The 17,561-nt window shown below is 43.8% G+C and overlaps 1 protein-coding gene across 1 annotated transcript in view; it reads right to left on the reverse strand.

Moving 5' to 3' along the window:
- The window catches only part of kcnt1b (potassium sodium-activated channel subfamily T member 1b), a 175,674-nt gene that overhangs the window by 48,359 nt on the left and 109,754 nt on the right, over window positions 1–17,561 (reverse strand). The window contains exons 19-20 of the mRNA XM_069916271.1: window positions 8,787–8,892; window positions 3,421–3,593 (exon numbers count right to left, since the gene is read on the reverse strand). Coding sequence (XP_069772372.1) covers window positions 3,421–3,593; window positions 8,787–8,892 — 279 coding nt within the window. The remainder of the gene's footprint in view (window positions 1–3,420; window positions 3,594–8,786; window positions 8,893–17,561) is intronic.

The following is a 17,561-nucleotide window of genomic DNA, read 5'->3' on the forward strand; positions in this document are numbered from 1 at the left end:
TTTCTTTTTCTCTTGCTTGTAAGCAGTGCACTCAGACCCAAAAATTCTCAACTTAGCCAAATTTGGCTGTTTCCCTGTCATAGCAAAGAATGGGGCTTGTTCTAACCTGTTACTGTAACACCTGTTTCTAATAGGTGCTGCTGTCATGATAGCAATAGGGCCACAATTCTTTAGGCAATCTAGCCTGAATCAAAAGACGCCTGCTCATTTCAAACAGGGTGTGCCAATGCCTCTCGGCGGTCCCATTTTGGTGAGGGGAGTAAAGAGCAGAAGTTTCATGGCGAATCTTGTGCTTTGTTAGGAGTGCCTTAAATTCATTTGAGGTGAATTCCACCCTGTTATCGGACCTCATGCATTTCACCTCCTGATACGGGGCAGAATTCGCCAGAAACTTCTCTGTGGCCTTTACAGTGTCAGTCTTGCTTTTCAGGAAGTACACAAACACCAATCCCCGAGTAGTCGTCTGTCAAGGCTGCAGCGTACTTGAAACCCTCAAATGACATTGGTCCAATCGGTCCAGCAGGGTCTGCATGGACCAACTCTAATGGGACAGACAAGCGTGCATCAGGCTTTTGACTCCTTCCTTGGGTCATCTAACGAAGTATACATACACAGCAATCACTTGGTTTACCAAGGGTACCAATGATTTTCATTCCATTTACAACTTTCTCTAGTTTCAAAATATCTTCAAAATTACTGTGACCGAGAATATCGTGCCACTCTTGTATGTCACAGGTATAATTGACACTATTCGAACACATCTCCGAGCCAAAAATCAGGCTTTTTATCATCTCAAGTAGTGAGGTAATACAATTTACCATGCTTCTCAATTGCAAACTTTGTACCGTCTTTGTACATTAACTCAGCTGCATTAGGCTGAAATGTCACACTCGCTCGATAAAGTGTTTATCAGGGCAGAATGTTGTCAAAAGTTGCAAATTTAGACTCATCTGTAATAATGTGCGTGGTGGTGCCACAGTCCACAAGCAGTTTGTTAAGAGCACGTAGAGCACGCCTCGGTGACTGCTCTCAGATAATGCTCTTCTGCATTGCGGAGAGCCGACACAGCAGATTCTGCACGTAAAATGTAATCAGTGACCAATTCATCACTGGTCATAGCCAATGACATGAGCTCTGGGTACAATGCGATGACTCTTGGCTTTTCTGAGCCATGATAATGTTGTCTCAAAATTTTCAACGCTTTCTGGCCATCATCAACAGCATCATGCATGTCTAAAGATAAACCTGTCCAAGAAATTGGATCAGTTTTGCAAATGCTTCTTCGTTTCTCCCAGCGTCGATGGCTCTGCTATCTGCTGTGAGGATCGTGTCCTTCAAATTTTGGAGTTTCATATAGCTGAGGAATTTAATCTCCCACTGTTCATCCTCATCGAAAATAAGGTGTGTATACCTTCCACTAAGAAGCCCTCTGGGCCCATAACCTGTTGAATCCCGGGCATTAGTCATGATGGGAGAAAAATTTGAAGATTTTCCAAAGAAATCGTACAACACATCAATTTTTCATAATTATGGCTGCCAGAAGCAATAGCACACATCCCGGACCATTTTATTACTGCAGAAAACCACCAGATGGCGCCAAGTTTTAGGATATATACATGGTGGAACAAAAACAAAGAACTGAGATCACGCTCTTAACACATGTCCCTCTTAGATCTCCTACCTCAGTACCAAATCTAGAATTGTCTCTTCCCTAGTGAATTCAACCACAAGGTGCTCTAAAAAGCTATCTCATAACGATTTTTAGACTGCAATGTCAGGAAAATTGCTGAAAAAATTAACTTAATTCTTGCCTGTGTGGTCGTTCACACTGGGCGCCTTTATAGACTGCAACTACCTGAGAGCAACAGTCCCAGTGGTTGGACGTGCAGTAGATGACTGGTAATGAATTTTTCCTGTACTATTTACACTGCAGGCTTCCTCCACAAATTCCTGCACATTCCTTTTTAGACTGCCTGTGTATCGGCAAAATTCCTTGATTGTGCTGTTACATGTCTGCAGTCTAGACATTCCAAAAATCCTTCTCTTGGAATCCAGCATCAACCTAATTTTCTCTACCTGAATATTGAAGTCCCCTATGACCATCTTAACATTGCCTTTTTAACATGACCTCTAGATGTAATTTTCACCTAACATCCTGGCAATTATTTGAAGGCTCTGAGAATCAATCAATAAAATCTAGAGCAAGAAGAAATGGAAGGACTTCAAGTAATTTAATATGAAACAGGAGCTTAAAATGTCTGTAGTTTCAGAAACAGAAATACGGTTTTATCAAAAACACAGAATTGTTGGAGGAATTCGATCAGTCTCGCAGCATCCATAGGAGGTAAAAATATATTTCTGATGTTTCAAGCCTGAGCTCTTCCTAAAGGTAAGTTTCAGCATTCCACTACACTTTACTTTTAGAACCTAAAAACTGTTAAGCATCTTGATGACAGAAAAGATAACGGTCTGGCAGAAAACTCCTGCTCCCACTCTAATGTTTGTAATTTAAAGCATCTCTTCCCTCAGTTATGAATGACCATGAGTCTTAAGACTACAAAAAAATGACATTTAAACACAAAACTCATTAAAACAGAGAGTCTCATGAACTAGAAAAGAATGTAATAAAGGGGAGAATTATTCCAAATGTTGATAATTGCATTTGGATCATAATCATTAAAAAAAAATTCAGGGACTCCCTTGGTGATACATAACCTGACATGGAAAATTTAACATTTTTCCCCATATATTTTTAGAAGCAGTATACTGTATATTCCATGAATGTAACTATGGTGAATGTTTGATGAAATGAAACATCGGTAGTTTTAGAAAATGCATCTTTCTAATTTACAGAGGAATTGGTTCCACGACACTTCTCAGGAATGGAATCCTGATGTGACTCAGGAGTTGCCTTTATTGTGTTTATCCTGCCATGGAGTGATACCTTTCTGGTAAAAAATAACATCATCCACTGATGGTTCATTTTTTTATAAACTAGTTGATTGCTGTTAATCAGCTTTCAGTGTTTGTGCAGAAATATGAAGAGGCTATTTGTCGAGGAAAGATTCTTCTGTAAGATGGCTTGTTACAGCGATTTATTTAATGAATAAAATTTGACTGAAGAAATTCACTAATTAATCCTAAATTCTCTAAATAAAGCATAGTGACGGTATTGGATCTAGGAATTATTAGTTAGTGGCAGGATTATCAGATCCAAAAGTATTGTTAATAAACATAACTTGAACTGTTATCCTTTGGAAATATTCCATTGTTGTCAGCTATCCATTGATCAATGGACTGCATTACAGATTTTTAACATTTTTGTCCAACTTGCATATGCAAATCCAAAAGTCTAAATTTTTCTAGGTTTGGAAATAACCACAATCAAGAGCACAAATAAATAATCAAAAATACACTCACGGGTTGTCCAACAGCAACACAATAGGATTCAGTTCTTTTCTTGGCCTGTAATAAGCTCGGAGTGGAACAATGAAATTGTACAGACCATTGCCTGCCATCTCTGCAGACACAATAATCAGTTTGTTCTTGAACCCATAGGCTTTTGCATCTTCAAAGCTGTTGTGCCTACAGCCCTTATCAGAAAAGCAAAATAAAACCATAAGTCAGGAAAGACAGGGAATATAATGATCTTTGGACTCTAAAGAAGGCTCCAAAAGTTGCAAAATATTTCAGAACTAATTGAAATGAACAGATCCTATACTGGATGTATTTCAGACTCGATGGTAATGCAACCAGCAGCATTATTTAAAAGAGAGAACCTAATCCCTACCCAATTAGCTATGAGGCACCTTGGTGAATTTGGGAACATTAAAAGGTACTCAACAAAAATGATCCCTAACTTTTGGTCGAATTAACTTTGCAAACAGTATGTATTTACTATATTTGTTTAAATGTGTCCTGTCACAGGATGCTGAGTGCTACGGTCCAAAGTGGGATCTCTTTGAAATCGGTATTTTAAAATTTTTTTAGGATCTAGGTACTATGAGGAAGAACAAAATTTATTGTCCACCCTTAAAAGCTCTTGGGAAGTTGGTGGAGAGCCATTTATGTAATGGTGACATATTCTGAGTCAGGGACTTGTGCGACTTTAAGACAAAGAGGGACATGCAAATGGGGAAACTTCCTTGTGTCTTTAGCCTTGTCCTTTTAGTTGTGAGAGGTCACAATTTTGAGAAAAGCTATCATAGCACTACAGGGGAGTCAAAGCAGAGCATTACACCAAGAACTGTGCAGCATTTCAGAACCAATTGAACTGGACAGACCCGATGCTAGATGTATCCACAGGTGATGGACTGGCCTGCAATGGCTTGGATGGTTTATTGAAGTTACATTCATCCAAGCAAGTAGAGAGCATTCTATCTCAATCCCAACCTGTGCCTTGTAAATAGTGGAAAGTAAAAAGCAGGACATCAACTTTTGACCTGCTATTTGCAGCTATGATTTGTATGTGATTGGTTTAATTAAGTTTCTGATTATGGTGACCACCAAGACACTTAAGCTAGATGATGGCACAGGTACACGATCCTTTATCTGGATATCTAAAATCCAGAAAGCTCCAAAATCCGGCAAGTGGAGACCAGCGGTCAGGGGAGGAAGCTGAGGGACCGACGGCCGGGGGAGACTGCTGGGTAGCCGAGGGACCGGTGGTCGGGGGGGATGGCTGAGGGACCGGCAGTCGGGGGAGATGGCCGAGGGACCGGCTGTCAGGGGAGACGACCGAGGGACCAGCTGTCGGGGGAGACGGCCGAGGGACCGGCAGTCGGGGGAGACTGGCAGTCAGGAGAGACCAGCAGTCGGGGGAAACCAGCAGTCGGGGGAGATGGCCAGGTGACTGGAAGGGGGTGGGAGTGGATAAGGCAGCACAATTCGGGTGGGCCTTCCGAAATCTGGAAAAATCCGAAATTCGGAACACACAGTCCCCCGCAAAGGGTTCCAGATAAAGGATCGTGTACCTGTAATACCATAAAATGTCAAGATTACATGATTAGTGGAGATAGTTAGAAGAGTACATGTCCTTGTAAGAGTTAGTTATTGCCCAGAGGCAGAAATGTTTCTTGCAACTTAACGAGTGATGCAATCCGGACGGTCACTATATCATCGTCTGTAATGTAATAACAATTACTCTTAATATATTCAGATCTCAAGATTTTAAATAACTCTTTTGCAGCAATTTCTTTATTAGGTAGCATCACTGGCTAACTAATCATTCTGTTTTTTTTCCATACCAGCTGCACCACTGATGGAAATGAACTCTATAGCAGGCTGAGTAACCTTTGTTCTTTTGACAGGTAAAAGGAATGAGGAGAAATGAAATATGGATATTCTCAGTTTATATTCAATCACATTTGCTGATTCAATCTCAGACCACAGCATGTTTATTTGGTGCTGGAAATTTAATAACACATAACAAAGGAGAAGTAAAACAGCGAGAAAGAAAAACTGCACATCCATACACATTCAATAGTTTATATTCAAAATACTGTACTATTCCACCAAATAAACTTGGGTGGCCTTCTGCCAATGAGTTATTGGCATCACAATTTCCAGGAAACAAGTGCTTGATAGAGGTGGAAACGTTTGGCAAATGTTGGCTTGAAAATGTTGCATCTAATAGGGGTGTATTACAGACCACCAAATGGGCCAAGGGAATTAGAGGAACAAATTTGTAGGGAGATAACGTATATCTGTGAAAATCATAGGGTAGTGATCATGGGAGATTTTAACTTCCCACACATTGATTGGGATACCCATACGGTTAGAGGGCTGGATGGGCTGAAGTTCGTTAAATGTGTTCAGGATTGTTTTCTAAATCAGTTAGTAGAAGAACCGACTCGGGATGGTGTAATACTGGATCTCCTGTTAGGGAACGAGCTAGGTCAGGTAGCGGACATTAATGTTGGAGAACCAATTGGGTCTAGTGATCATAATTCTGTTAGTTTTAGGGTAGTTTTAGAAGGGATTTGGGGAGTATTGAGTGGGACAGGATATTTTCAGGTAAGGATGTTAATGAAAAATGGAGGATATTCAAAAAAGAAATTTTGAGGGTACAGAGTAGTTAAGTCCCAGTCTGGATCAAAGGAAAGGCTGGAAGTCATAGGGAGGCTTGGTTTTCGAGGAATATTGGAAATTTGGTTAGGAGAAAAAGGGAGGTGTACAAGAGGTATAAAGAGCAGGGAGCTGAGAAGTTGAAGGAGGACTACAAGGAGTGTAGAAGGAATCTTAAGAAAGAAATTAGAAAGGCCAAAAAAAGGCATGAAGAGGCTTTGGCTGACAGAGTAAAAATAAATCCAAAGGGTTTCTATAAGTACATTAAAAGTAAAAGATTAGTGAGAGATAAAATTGGACTCCTTGTAGATAGCGAGGGTAGGCTGAGTGAGAAGTCTGAGGAAATGGGGGAAATTTTGAATGATTTCTTTGCCTCGGTATTCACTAGGGAAAAAAATGTTGAACCAGTTGAAGTAAAGAAAAATAGTGGGGAGGTCATGAAGCATATAAGGATAACCGAGGAGGTAGTGATGGCTGTGTTAAAAAAGATAAAGGTGGATAAATCTCCCGGACCGGACAAAATATTCCCAAGGACACTCAGGGAGGCTAGTGGACAGTTAGTGGGGCCATTAACAGGGATATTTAGGATGTCACTGGCCACGGGGGTGGTACCAAAGGATTGGAGAGTGGCACATGTGGTTCCTCTGTTTAAGAAAGGGTCCAAATGCAAACCTGGGAATTATAGGCCTGTAAGTCTGACGTCTGTGGTGGGCAAGTTGCTGGAAAGTGTTCTGAGGGATGCTATTTACAAATTTTTGGAGGTACAGGGATTGATAGGGAGTAATCAGCATGGTTTTGTCAGGGGTAGATCATGCTTGACAAACCTGATTGAGTTTTTCGAGGGGGTTACAAAAAAGGTTGATGAAGGGAAAGCTGTGGATGTTGTCTATTTGGACTTTAGTAAAGCTTTTGATAAAGTTCCCCACAGGAGGTTAGGAAAAAAGGTGGAGGCATTAGGTATAAATAAGGAGGTAATGAAATGGATTCAGCAGTGGTTGGATGGAAGGTGTCAGAGAGTAGTGGTAGAAAATTGTTTGTCCAATTGGAGGCCGGTGACTAGTGGAGTTCCTCAGGGTTCGGTCCTGGGTCCATTATTATTTGTTATATATATTAACGATCTGGATGTAGGGGTAGAGAATTGGATAAGCAAGTTTGCGGATGACACAAAGATTGGTGGTGTTGTGGACAGTGAGGTAGATTACCGTAGATTAAAAGGTGATTGAGGAAGGCTGGAGGTGTGGGCTGAGAAATGGCTGATGGAATTTAATACAGATAAATGTGAGGTGCTACATTTTGGAAAGGCAAATTTTAATAGGTCATATACATTGAATGGTAGACAATTGAGGAGTGCAGAGCAACAAAGGGATTTAGAAGTTATGGTAAATAGTACCCTCAAGGCTGATACTCAGGTAGATGGTGTGGTGAAGAAGGCATTTGGAATGTTGGCCTTCATAAATCGGAGTATAGAATTCAAGAGTAGGGTGGTTATGATGAAATTGTACAAGGCATTGGTGAGGCCAAATTTGGAGTACTGTGTGCAGTTTTGGTCACCAAATTATAGGAAAGATATAAACAAAATAGAGAGAGTGCAGAGAAGGTTCACGAGAATGTTGACAGGATTTCAGGGTCTGAGTTACAAGGAAAGGTTGTGCAGACTGGGGCTTTTTTCTCTGGAGCGTAGAAGATTGAGAGGGGACTTGATAGAGGTGTTTAAGATTTTAAAAGGGACAGACAGAGTAAATGTGGATAGGCTTTTTCAATTAAGAAAGGGGGAGATTCAAACTAGAGGACATGGTTTAAGATTGAAGGGGGAAAATTATAAGGGGAACATGAAGGGAAATTTCTTTATGCAGAGGGTGGTGGGGATGTGGAATGAGCTTCTGGCAGACGTGGTCGAGGCGGGATCATTGGTTACATTTAAGGAAAGACTGGATCGTTACATGAATAGGAGGGGACTAGAAGGGTATGGACCGGGCGCTGGTCAATGGGACTAGGAGGGTGGGGATTTGCTACGGCATGGACTAGTAGGGCCGAACTAGCCTGTTCTGTGCTGTAAGTGGTTATGTGGTTATGGTTACACAATGCAAATGGCTTTGAGCAAATCTTTAAACAGCTACAATACTAAAGTACACACAGATGGGAGGGAGACACTGAAGAACTTTAGGATTTATGTTACTGATCTGCGGCTTGCTGTTTTTCTCCTTCTTTACCATTCTGGGAGTGAAAGATGGGCCCAGCCTTACTTGCCAACCTGCTCTGCAGTTTACAACTCTTTCTAAGCACACTTTCAACAATGGCTTCAATAACTGATTGCTGCTGGTTAGTAGATAGAAAACACTCCAAAATTAAGCATTAGCATAAACTTAGACTTGATATATCTTAAAGTCCTTTGTAAAGCCTTCCATAAAAAGTAATGCATTCTTTTTCAAATTCAAGAAACAACTCTCTGCAGGAACTCATTGGACTGAACAGCATCAGTGAGAAAAAGAGTAGTGGACATTTATTCAGCTTGAAACAATGACCATTCCTCTACTCGCACTGATGCTGCTCAATCCCTGGAATTTTTCCCAGAAGATTGTCTTATTGCTCCATATTTCAGTGTCTACTGCCTCCTGCCTCGCTACTAACATTCTTTTACATCTCTTCATCTGAAATTAGTACCCTGTAAAAACAGAACAATCAGGGTGCTTAGTTCGTGAGGTTCTTTTTGAGGGTCTTACCCTGTCTAATCTCAGACAGCAGAATGAAGCCTTCACAGATAGAAGGTGGCAGAGAGTTGGAGAACTTCCAATGTAAGGAGAATTAGGAGGGTATCCTTTCACGTACCTGGATACAAACAGAAAAAAATGAAGGGTTATGATTTTTGATGCAGTCAGATTTATCAGAAAATTATTAACTTTTGTAAAAGGGGATAGTGTGTATGGACATAAAGGGTGAAAGCAGAGGGAAACTGAGCTCACTGCAGGATGGGTGGCCATTCCACTGTGGATTTCTGCTTTTACAAATAACATTTTTTTACTTCTTAAAAAGGCAACAGAAAGCAAACTATACTTAGATGTAATGGCAAATACTTATCAGTCAATTAACATTATCTTAACATTATTATCACACTCAAAACATTAAAACAAAATCCTGAAGGGCCTTGACAGTGTTTATGAAGAATATGTTTCTTCTTGCAAGAGAATCTAGAACTAGGGATTACAATGTTGTGGCCATCAGAGACTTGGCTGACAAAAAGACTGGATTGGCTACTGGGGCTTAGATGTTTTAAAAAGGATAGAATAGGGGGTAAAAGGGGAGCGGAAGTAGATTTCTGGTCAAGGATAGTAACACAGCTGCAGCAAGGGAGGACACTGTGGAAGAATTGTCTATTGAGTTGGTGTGGGTGGAAGTCAGAAATAGGAATAGAGCAATCACTCTTTTGGGATTAGTCTATAGGGCCCTAAATAGCCCTCAGGACACTGATGAACAGATTAGCAGGCAGACTTTGGAATGGAGCAGAAATAAGAAGGTTGTTGTTATGGGAGACTTCACTTCCTAAATATTGACCAGCAGTTCCTTACTGCAAGAGGGATAAATGGAGAAGAATTTGTCAGGAGTATCCAAGAATGATTCCTGACCCAGTGTGTGGACCAGCCAACCAGAGGAGAGGCCATAATGAACCTGGTCAGGTGAAAGACCTCTTGGAGGGGGGAGCATTTTGGTGATAGTGATCACATCTCCATGAGCTTTAGCATATCTATGGACAAGGATAAAAGCAGATAAAAAGGAGAAGTGTTTAATTGTGGAAGGGCTAAATAAAATGGGATGAGGCAGGAACTCACATGAGTAAATTGGGAACAGAATTTCTTTGGAGAAAGCACAGAAGTAACGTGGAGGATGTTTAGGGACCACTGGCATGGGGTTCTGGATAGGGTTGTTCTACTGAGACAGGGAAAAGATGATAGGAAAAGAGAGTAATTGTTGACAAAATTGGTGAGGTAGCTAGTTAAAAGGAAGAAGGAAGCATAGATTAGATAAAGGAAGCAAAAAAACAGGAAGGGGTCATGAGAATTAGACAGTAGCCAGTAAGGAACTTAAGAAAGGACTTAGGAGAGCTAGAAGGAGGAATGAGAAGGCCTTGGCATGTAAAATTAAGGAAAACCCAAAGGAATTCTAGGCTTACATGAAGAACAGAAGGATGACAATAGTGAAGATGGGCTGCTTAAGGATAAAGGAGCCATCAGGTGCCTGGAGGAAGAGGAAGTTGGGGAGACAAAATTAATACTTGGCTTCAGTATTCACCAGAGAAAAATATTTTGGTAAAGGTGAAGTCAAAATAGAACAAATGTATGTGCTGGAACATGTTGAGATTAAGATACAGGAAGTGCCGGGGCTGGATGTGATATACCCCGGGTTGCTATGGGAAGTTGGAGGGGAGGGGAGTGGCGGCGGGGGGGGGGGGGAAAGAAGAGATTTCTGAGGTGTTGGCAATGACCTTTGCATTCACTTTAGCCAGAAGGGAGGTATCAAATGATTGGAGAATGGAAAATGTGCCATATTTTCACTCATATAATGCACACAAATGTATAATGTGCAGAAAATTATAAATTGCGTAACAATATTTTTGTATAAAAATATTTGTTTTTTATGCATGTACTGCATGGTAGTATTCTGAATTTCGACTGACAAAACCAAATTGCATTTAAATGGGACATGAGACAACATATTCCAGTATCTGCCACAGTTAATCTCCCCTAATTAACACCCAATCAACTTCCCTCAGAGGTGTCATTCGTTCATTATAAAGATCAATGGTTCCCAACCTTTTTCTTCCAACTCACATACCACTTTAAGTATTCCCTATGCCATAGGTGTTTTGTGATTAGTAAGGGATTGCTTAAGGTGGGATGTGGGTGAAAAGTAATAAATTTGAAAACCACTGTTTTAATTGTGCCTAATTGACTTGTTATGTGCATGGTTTCATAACTCCAAAGGAAATGGGCCAATGACAATTTTTCTCAAGCAAAATATTTTGGTAACAATTGGGTCTAGAGCAGTGGTTCTCAACCTTCCCTTCCAACTCACATAGCACCTTAAGCAATCCCTTACTAATCATAGAGCACCAATGACATAGAGAATACTTAAAGTGGTATGTGAGTTGGAAGAAAAAGGTTGGGAACCACTGATATAGATGATGTCCCGCTGCAACACATAAACAAGCTTTGGAGAGGAATCAATCAAATGGATCGAAGATGGACTTCAGAGTTAAGCAGGATTTTAATTCTAATATTGTCTCAAATCAGAGGCACTTGATATGTTAATCTCCTCCCTCAGGGATGGGTCTGGGTAATTAACATTGATAAGGTGCAGTGCTCCAGCCAGAATGTCCTGTTTAGAGGAATACCATAGCATTCTTTTTTTCTTTCTTTGGCTTGGCTTCGTGGACGAAGATTTATGGAGGGGGTAAAAAGTCCACGTCAGCTGCAGGCTCGTTTGTGGCTGACAAGTCCGATGCGGGACAGGCAGACACGGTTGCAGCGGTTGCAGGGGAAAATTGGTTAGTTGGGGTTGGGTGTTGGGTTTTTCCTCCTTTGTCTTTTGTCAGTGAGGTGGGCTCTGCGGTCTTCTTCAAAGGAGGTCGCTGCCCGCCAAACTGTGAGGCGCCAAGATGCACGGTTTGAGGCGTTATCAGCCCACTGGCGGTGGTCAATGTGGCAGGCACCAAGAGATTTCTTTAGGCAGTCCTTGTACCTTTTCTTTGGTGCACCTCTGTCACGGTGGCCAGTGGAGAGCTCGCCATATAATACGATCTTGGGAAGGCGATGGTCCTCCATTCTGGAGACGTGACCCATCCAGCGCAGCTGGATCTTCAGCAGCGTGGACTCGATGCTGTCGACCTCTGCCATCTCGAGTACCTCGACGTTAGGGATGAAAGTGCTCCAATGGATGTTCAGGATGGAGCGGAGACAACGCTGGTGGAAGCGTTCTAGGAGCCGTAGGTGGTGCCGGTAGAGGACCCATGATTCGGAGCCGAACAGGAGTGTGGGTATGACAACGGCTCTGTATACGCTTATCTTTGTGAGGTTTTTCAGTTGTTTGTTTTTCCAGACTCTTTTGTGTAGTCTTCCAAAGGCGCTATTTGCCTTGGCGAGTCTGTTGTCTATCTCATTGTCGATCCTTGCATCTGATGAAATGGTGCAGCCGAGATAGGCAAACTGGCTGACCGTTTTGAGTTTTGTGTGCCCGATGGAGATGTGGGGGGGCTGGTAGTCATGGTGGGGAGCTGGCTGATGGAGGACCTCAGTTTTCTTCAGGCTGACTTCCAGGCCAAACATTTTGGCAGTTTCCGCAAAGCAGGACGTCAAGCGCTGAAGAGCTGGCTCTGAATGGGCAACTAAAGCGGCATCGTCTGCAAAGAGTAGTTCACGGACAAGTTGCTCTTGTGTCTTGGTGTGAGCTTGCAGGCGCCTCAGATTGAAGAGACTGCCATCCGTGCGGTACTGGATGTAAACAGCGTCTTCATTGTTGGGGTCTTTCATGGCTTGGTTCAGCATTATGCTGAAGAAGATTGCATTCAGTACAAAGGGATATCCCCAAGATCAAAATTTCCCATGCCTGCTGTTGCTTGGGTTCGTGTGGGTCCCATAAGTTAAGAACCAGACCAAGGTGGAGGGTACAAAACAAACTTTTATTTCGGGAATAAAAGAGGAAGCAGTGAGGTTGGTTTATCAAGTAGACCTTTAAACACACACACAGAGTACTCAGGGGGAAAAGTATATACTTCGGAGCAACGAGGGATAACCGACAAAACTAACAGAGTTACAGTAACAGACACATTCAACGCACAGGCTCTAGGCGATCGGACATGCCCCACCCCTTGGTCAGTATGGGCATGGCTCTTGCTACTTAGCCTCAGGACTCCCCCAACCCAGTATGAAAGGTGATACTCATGATCCACGAGGAGTCCAAAGAGAGAGAACAATGGAGCATATGGTTCTTTTATGGTTCTGGGGCAAAGCCAATCATACAGCTAGTATGGGTCCTGTTGGTGGCTGTGTCCAATGGCTTAAGGCTAAGTGCAGGGGCTCAGGAGGGGTGAACCGAGGTGATTCACCTGGGCCAATCGTGAGGGTCACCTTGATGGCTTGGGGTGAGTTTCTGACCTTGATTGGCAGGTAATGTGTCCTCCGAATAGAAGCGCAGCAGCGCCGCCCAGTGGTGGATGCTGCCTCTCCATTACACCTGCTATTAACTGTGTGTTCTTTCATTGCTATTAGATTCTCATGCTCACGGTAACATTCCCACGCTTGCTAAAAATTGCCAGCACGTCTTTCCCAAGGCAACTATAAATTGTACGCATTCTTTCAATGCCACTATTATATTTCCACGCTCGCTATATATTGCAGTTTTGACTTTATCATGCCTGCTATAAATTGTGCGTGTACTTTTAACATGTCAAAATATTCTCATGTAGTGCTCACATGCATATAACACACAGGGGAAGGGTGTGTGCCTGGTTTGTAAAATGCGCCTAAAACACATGTTTTATATGCGTAAAAACACAGTGGTCCTCTTGTTTAAAAAAGGTAACAGGGAGAATTCAGGAAATTATAGACCAGTGAGTCTTACATCAATCGCAGACAAAATATTGGAGAAGAACAGTTCTCAGGGATAGTCAGCATGGATTTATGAAGGGTAGGTCATGCCTCATGAGCCAAATTGAGTTTTTGGAGGTCATAACAAAATAAATTGATGAAGGTAGAGCAGTAGATATGGTGTATATGGATTTTAGTATAAAACTTGACAAGGTCCCACGGGGTAGACATTCTGAAAGTCACGAGGTATGGATCCATGGAACCGTAGCTGTATAGATACAGAACTGGCTTGTCTGTAAAAAGTAAAGTAGTAGTGGACAGAAAGTATTCTACTTGGAAGTCAGTGAGTAATGTAGTGCCACAGTGATCTGTTCTAGGACCTTTGTGATTTTTATATATGACATGGACAAAGAAGTAGAAGGATTTGTCAGTAAGTTTGCAGATGATATGAATGTTGGAAGTATTTTAGATAATGTTGAAGACTTTTCTGGGGCACAACAAGATTTTGACCAAATGCAGAGTTTGGCAGAAAAGTGGAATATGGAGTTCAATCCATGTAAGTGTGAGGTGATACAAATTGGTAGTCAAACTTGAAGGTAGAGTACATGATTAATATAAGGATATTTAATAGTGCGGAAGAACAAAGGGTCCATGGGGCCCAAATCCCCAGATCTCTTAAGGCCACTGCACAGGATGATAAGATGGTTAAGACAGCCAATGGTATGCTGTGCTTTATTAATCAGGGTATTGAATTCAGGAGTTGTGAAGTAATGTTCCAGCTCTATAAATCTCTGGTGAGACTACATTTACAATATTGTGTTCAGTTCTGGATACCTCATTCAAGGAAATATGTGGAAACTATGAGAGGGTGTAGAGGAGATTTACAAGGATGTTGCTTGGATTGGAAACTAAGTCTTATGAGGCAAGGTTAGCAGTGATGGGACTTTTCTCTTTGGAGCAAAGAAGGATGAGAGGTGACTTAGCACGAACCATGGGTGTAAAGGGTGGGGCCAGTACTGCGCGCACTGCACTCCACCTAAAAGCTCCTTTGCGCAGGCCCGAGGACAGGTCCACGTCCTCCCCCTCCACGTCCTCCCCCTCCACGCCCTCCCCCTCCACGCCCTCCCCCTCCACGTCCTCCCCCTCCACGTCCTCCCCCTCCACGTCCTCCCCCTCCACGTCCTCCCCCTCCACGTCCTCCCCCTCCACGTCCTCCCCCTCCACGTCCTCCCCCTCAAAAGATGCTCACAAACTCAAGCTAGCATGCTGGAACATCAGAACCATGCTAGACAAGACTGACAGCCACCGACCTGAACGTCGGTCTGCCCTCATTGCACATGAACTCCTCAGACTTGACATCGACATAGCCGCTCTCAGTGAAGTCCGCCTGGCAGATGTAGGCAGCCTCCAAGAACGCGGCGCGGGCTACACACTCTACTGGTCTGGCAAGCCTTCGGATGAACGATGCCTATCTGGTGTAGGCTTCATGGTCAAGAGCTTCATTGCCTCCAAACTCGAAAACCTTCCGACAGGCCTCTCGGACCGAATCATGTCCATGCGACTCCCACTTCAAAACAAGCGTCACATCACCCTCATCAGTGTCTATGCTCCAACCCTCCAGGCGGAACCAGCAGAAAAGAACAAGTTCTACACCGACCTGCGCAACCTCATCCAACGTACCCCTACAGCCGACAAGGTTGTCATCCTGGGCGACTTCAACGCTCGTGTCGGCAAAGACTCAGAAACCTGGCCAGGAATCCTGGGCAAGCATGGCGTCGGCAAGTGCAACGACAATGGGCGCCTCCTGTTGGAGCTCTGCGCAGAACAGCGGCTTGTCATTACAAACACCCTTTTTCAGCAGAGGGACAGCCTTAAGACCACCTGGATGCATCCCCGATCCAAACACTGGCACCTCCTGGACTACATCCTGGTGCGAGAAAGTGACAAACAAGATGTGCTCCACACCAGGGTCATGCCTAGCGCGGAATGCCACACTGACCACCGGCTGGTTCGCTGCAAGCTCAACCTTCACTTCAAGCCAAAGCCCAGGAACAATAAAGCCCCCAGAAAGAGGTTCAATGTTGGAAAACTGCAGTCAGACGAAGCGAGAGGAAACTTCCAGGCAAACCTCAAAGCAAAGCTCGACGTTGCAACCCGCCTCACGGACCCGTCCCCTGAAACCCTCTGGGATCAGTTGAAGGCTACCATACTGCAATCCACTGAAGAGGTACTGGGCTTCTCCTCCAGGAAAAACAAGGACTGGTTTGACGAAAACAGCCAGGAAATCCAGGAGCTGCTGGCAAAGAAGCGAGCTGCCCACCAGGCTCACCTTACAAAGCCGTCCTGTCCAGAGAAGAAACAAGCCTTCCGTCGCGCATGCAGCCATCTTCAGCGCAAACTCCGGGAGATCCAAAATGAGTGGTGGACTAGCCTCGCCAAACGAACACAGCTCAGCGCGGACATTGGCGACTTCAGGGGTTTCTACGAGGCTCTAAAGGCTGTGTACGGCCCCTCACCCCAATTCCAAAGCCCGCTGCGCAGCTCAGACGGCAAAGTCCTCCTCAGCGACAAGATCTCCATCCTCAACCGATGGTCAGAACACTTCCAATCTCTTTTCAGTACCAACCGCTCAGTCCAAGATTCCGCCCTGCTCCAGCTCCCTCAACAGCCCCTAAGGCTAGAGCTGGATGAGGTTCCCACCCTGGATGAGACATATAAGGCAATCGAACAACTGAAAAGTGGCAAAGCAGCAGGTATGGATGGAATCCCCCCAGAAGTCTGGAAGGCTGGCGGCAAAACTCTGCATGCCAAACTGCATGAGTTTTTCAAGCTTTGTTGGGACCAAGGTAAACTGCCTCAGGATCTTCGTGATGCCACCATCATCACCCTGTACAAAAACAAAGGCGAGAAATCAGACTGCTCAAACTACAGGGGAATCACGTTGCTCTCCATTGCAGGCAAAATCTTCGCTAGGATTCTACTAAATAGAATAATACCTAGTGTCGCTGAGAATATTCTCCCAGAATCACAGTGCGGCTTTCGCGCAAACAGAGGAACCACTGACATGGTCTTTGCCCTCAGACAGCTCCAAGAAAAGTGCAGAGAACAAAACAAAGGACTCTACATCACCTTTGTTGACCTCACCAAAGCCTTCGACACCGTGAGCAGGAAAGGGCTTTGGCAAATACTAGAGCGCATCGGATGTCCCCCAAAGTTCCTCAACATGATTATCCAACTGCACGAAAACCAACAAGGTCGGGTCAGATACAGCAATGAGCTCTCTGAACCCTTCTCCATTAACAATGGCGTAAAGCAAGGCTGTGTTCTCGCACCAACCCTCTTTTCAATCTTCTTCAGCATGATGCTGAACCAAGCCATGAAAGACCCCAACAATGAAGACGCTGTTTACATCCGGTACCGCACGGATGGCAGTCTCTTCAATCTGAGGCGCCTGCAAGCTCACACCAAGACACAAGAGAAACTTGTCCGTGAACTACTCTTTGCAGATGATGCCGCTTTAGTTGCCCATTCAGAGCCAGCTCTTCAGCGCTTGACGTCCTGCTTTGCGGAAACTGCCAAAATGTTTGGCCTGGAAGTCAGCCTGAAGAAAACTGAGGTCCTCCATCAGCCAGCTCCCCACCATGACTACCAGCCCCCCCACATCTCCATCGGGCACACAAAACTCAAAACGGTCAACCAGTTTACCTATCTCGGCTGCACCATTTCATCAGATGCAAGGATCGACAATGAGATAGACAACAGACTCGCCAAGGCAAATAGCGCCTTTGGAAGACTACACAAAAGAGTCTGGAAAAACAACCAACTGAAAAACCTCACAAAGATAAGCGTATACAGAGCCGTTGTCATACCCACACTCCTGTTCGGCTCCGAATCATGGGTCCTCTACCGGCACCACCT

The sequence above is a fragment of the Narcine bancroftii genome, chromosome 1, assembly GCF_036971445.1.
Source record: "Narcine bancroftii isolate sNarBan1 chromosome 1, sNarBan1.hap1, whole genome shotgun sequence".
In the NCBI taxonomy this organism is placed as follows: domain Eukaryota; kingdom Metazoa; phylum Chordata; class Chondrichthyes; order Torpediniformes; family Narcinidae; genus Narcine; species Narcine bancroftii.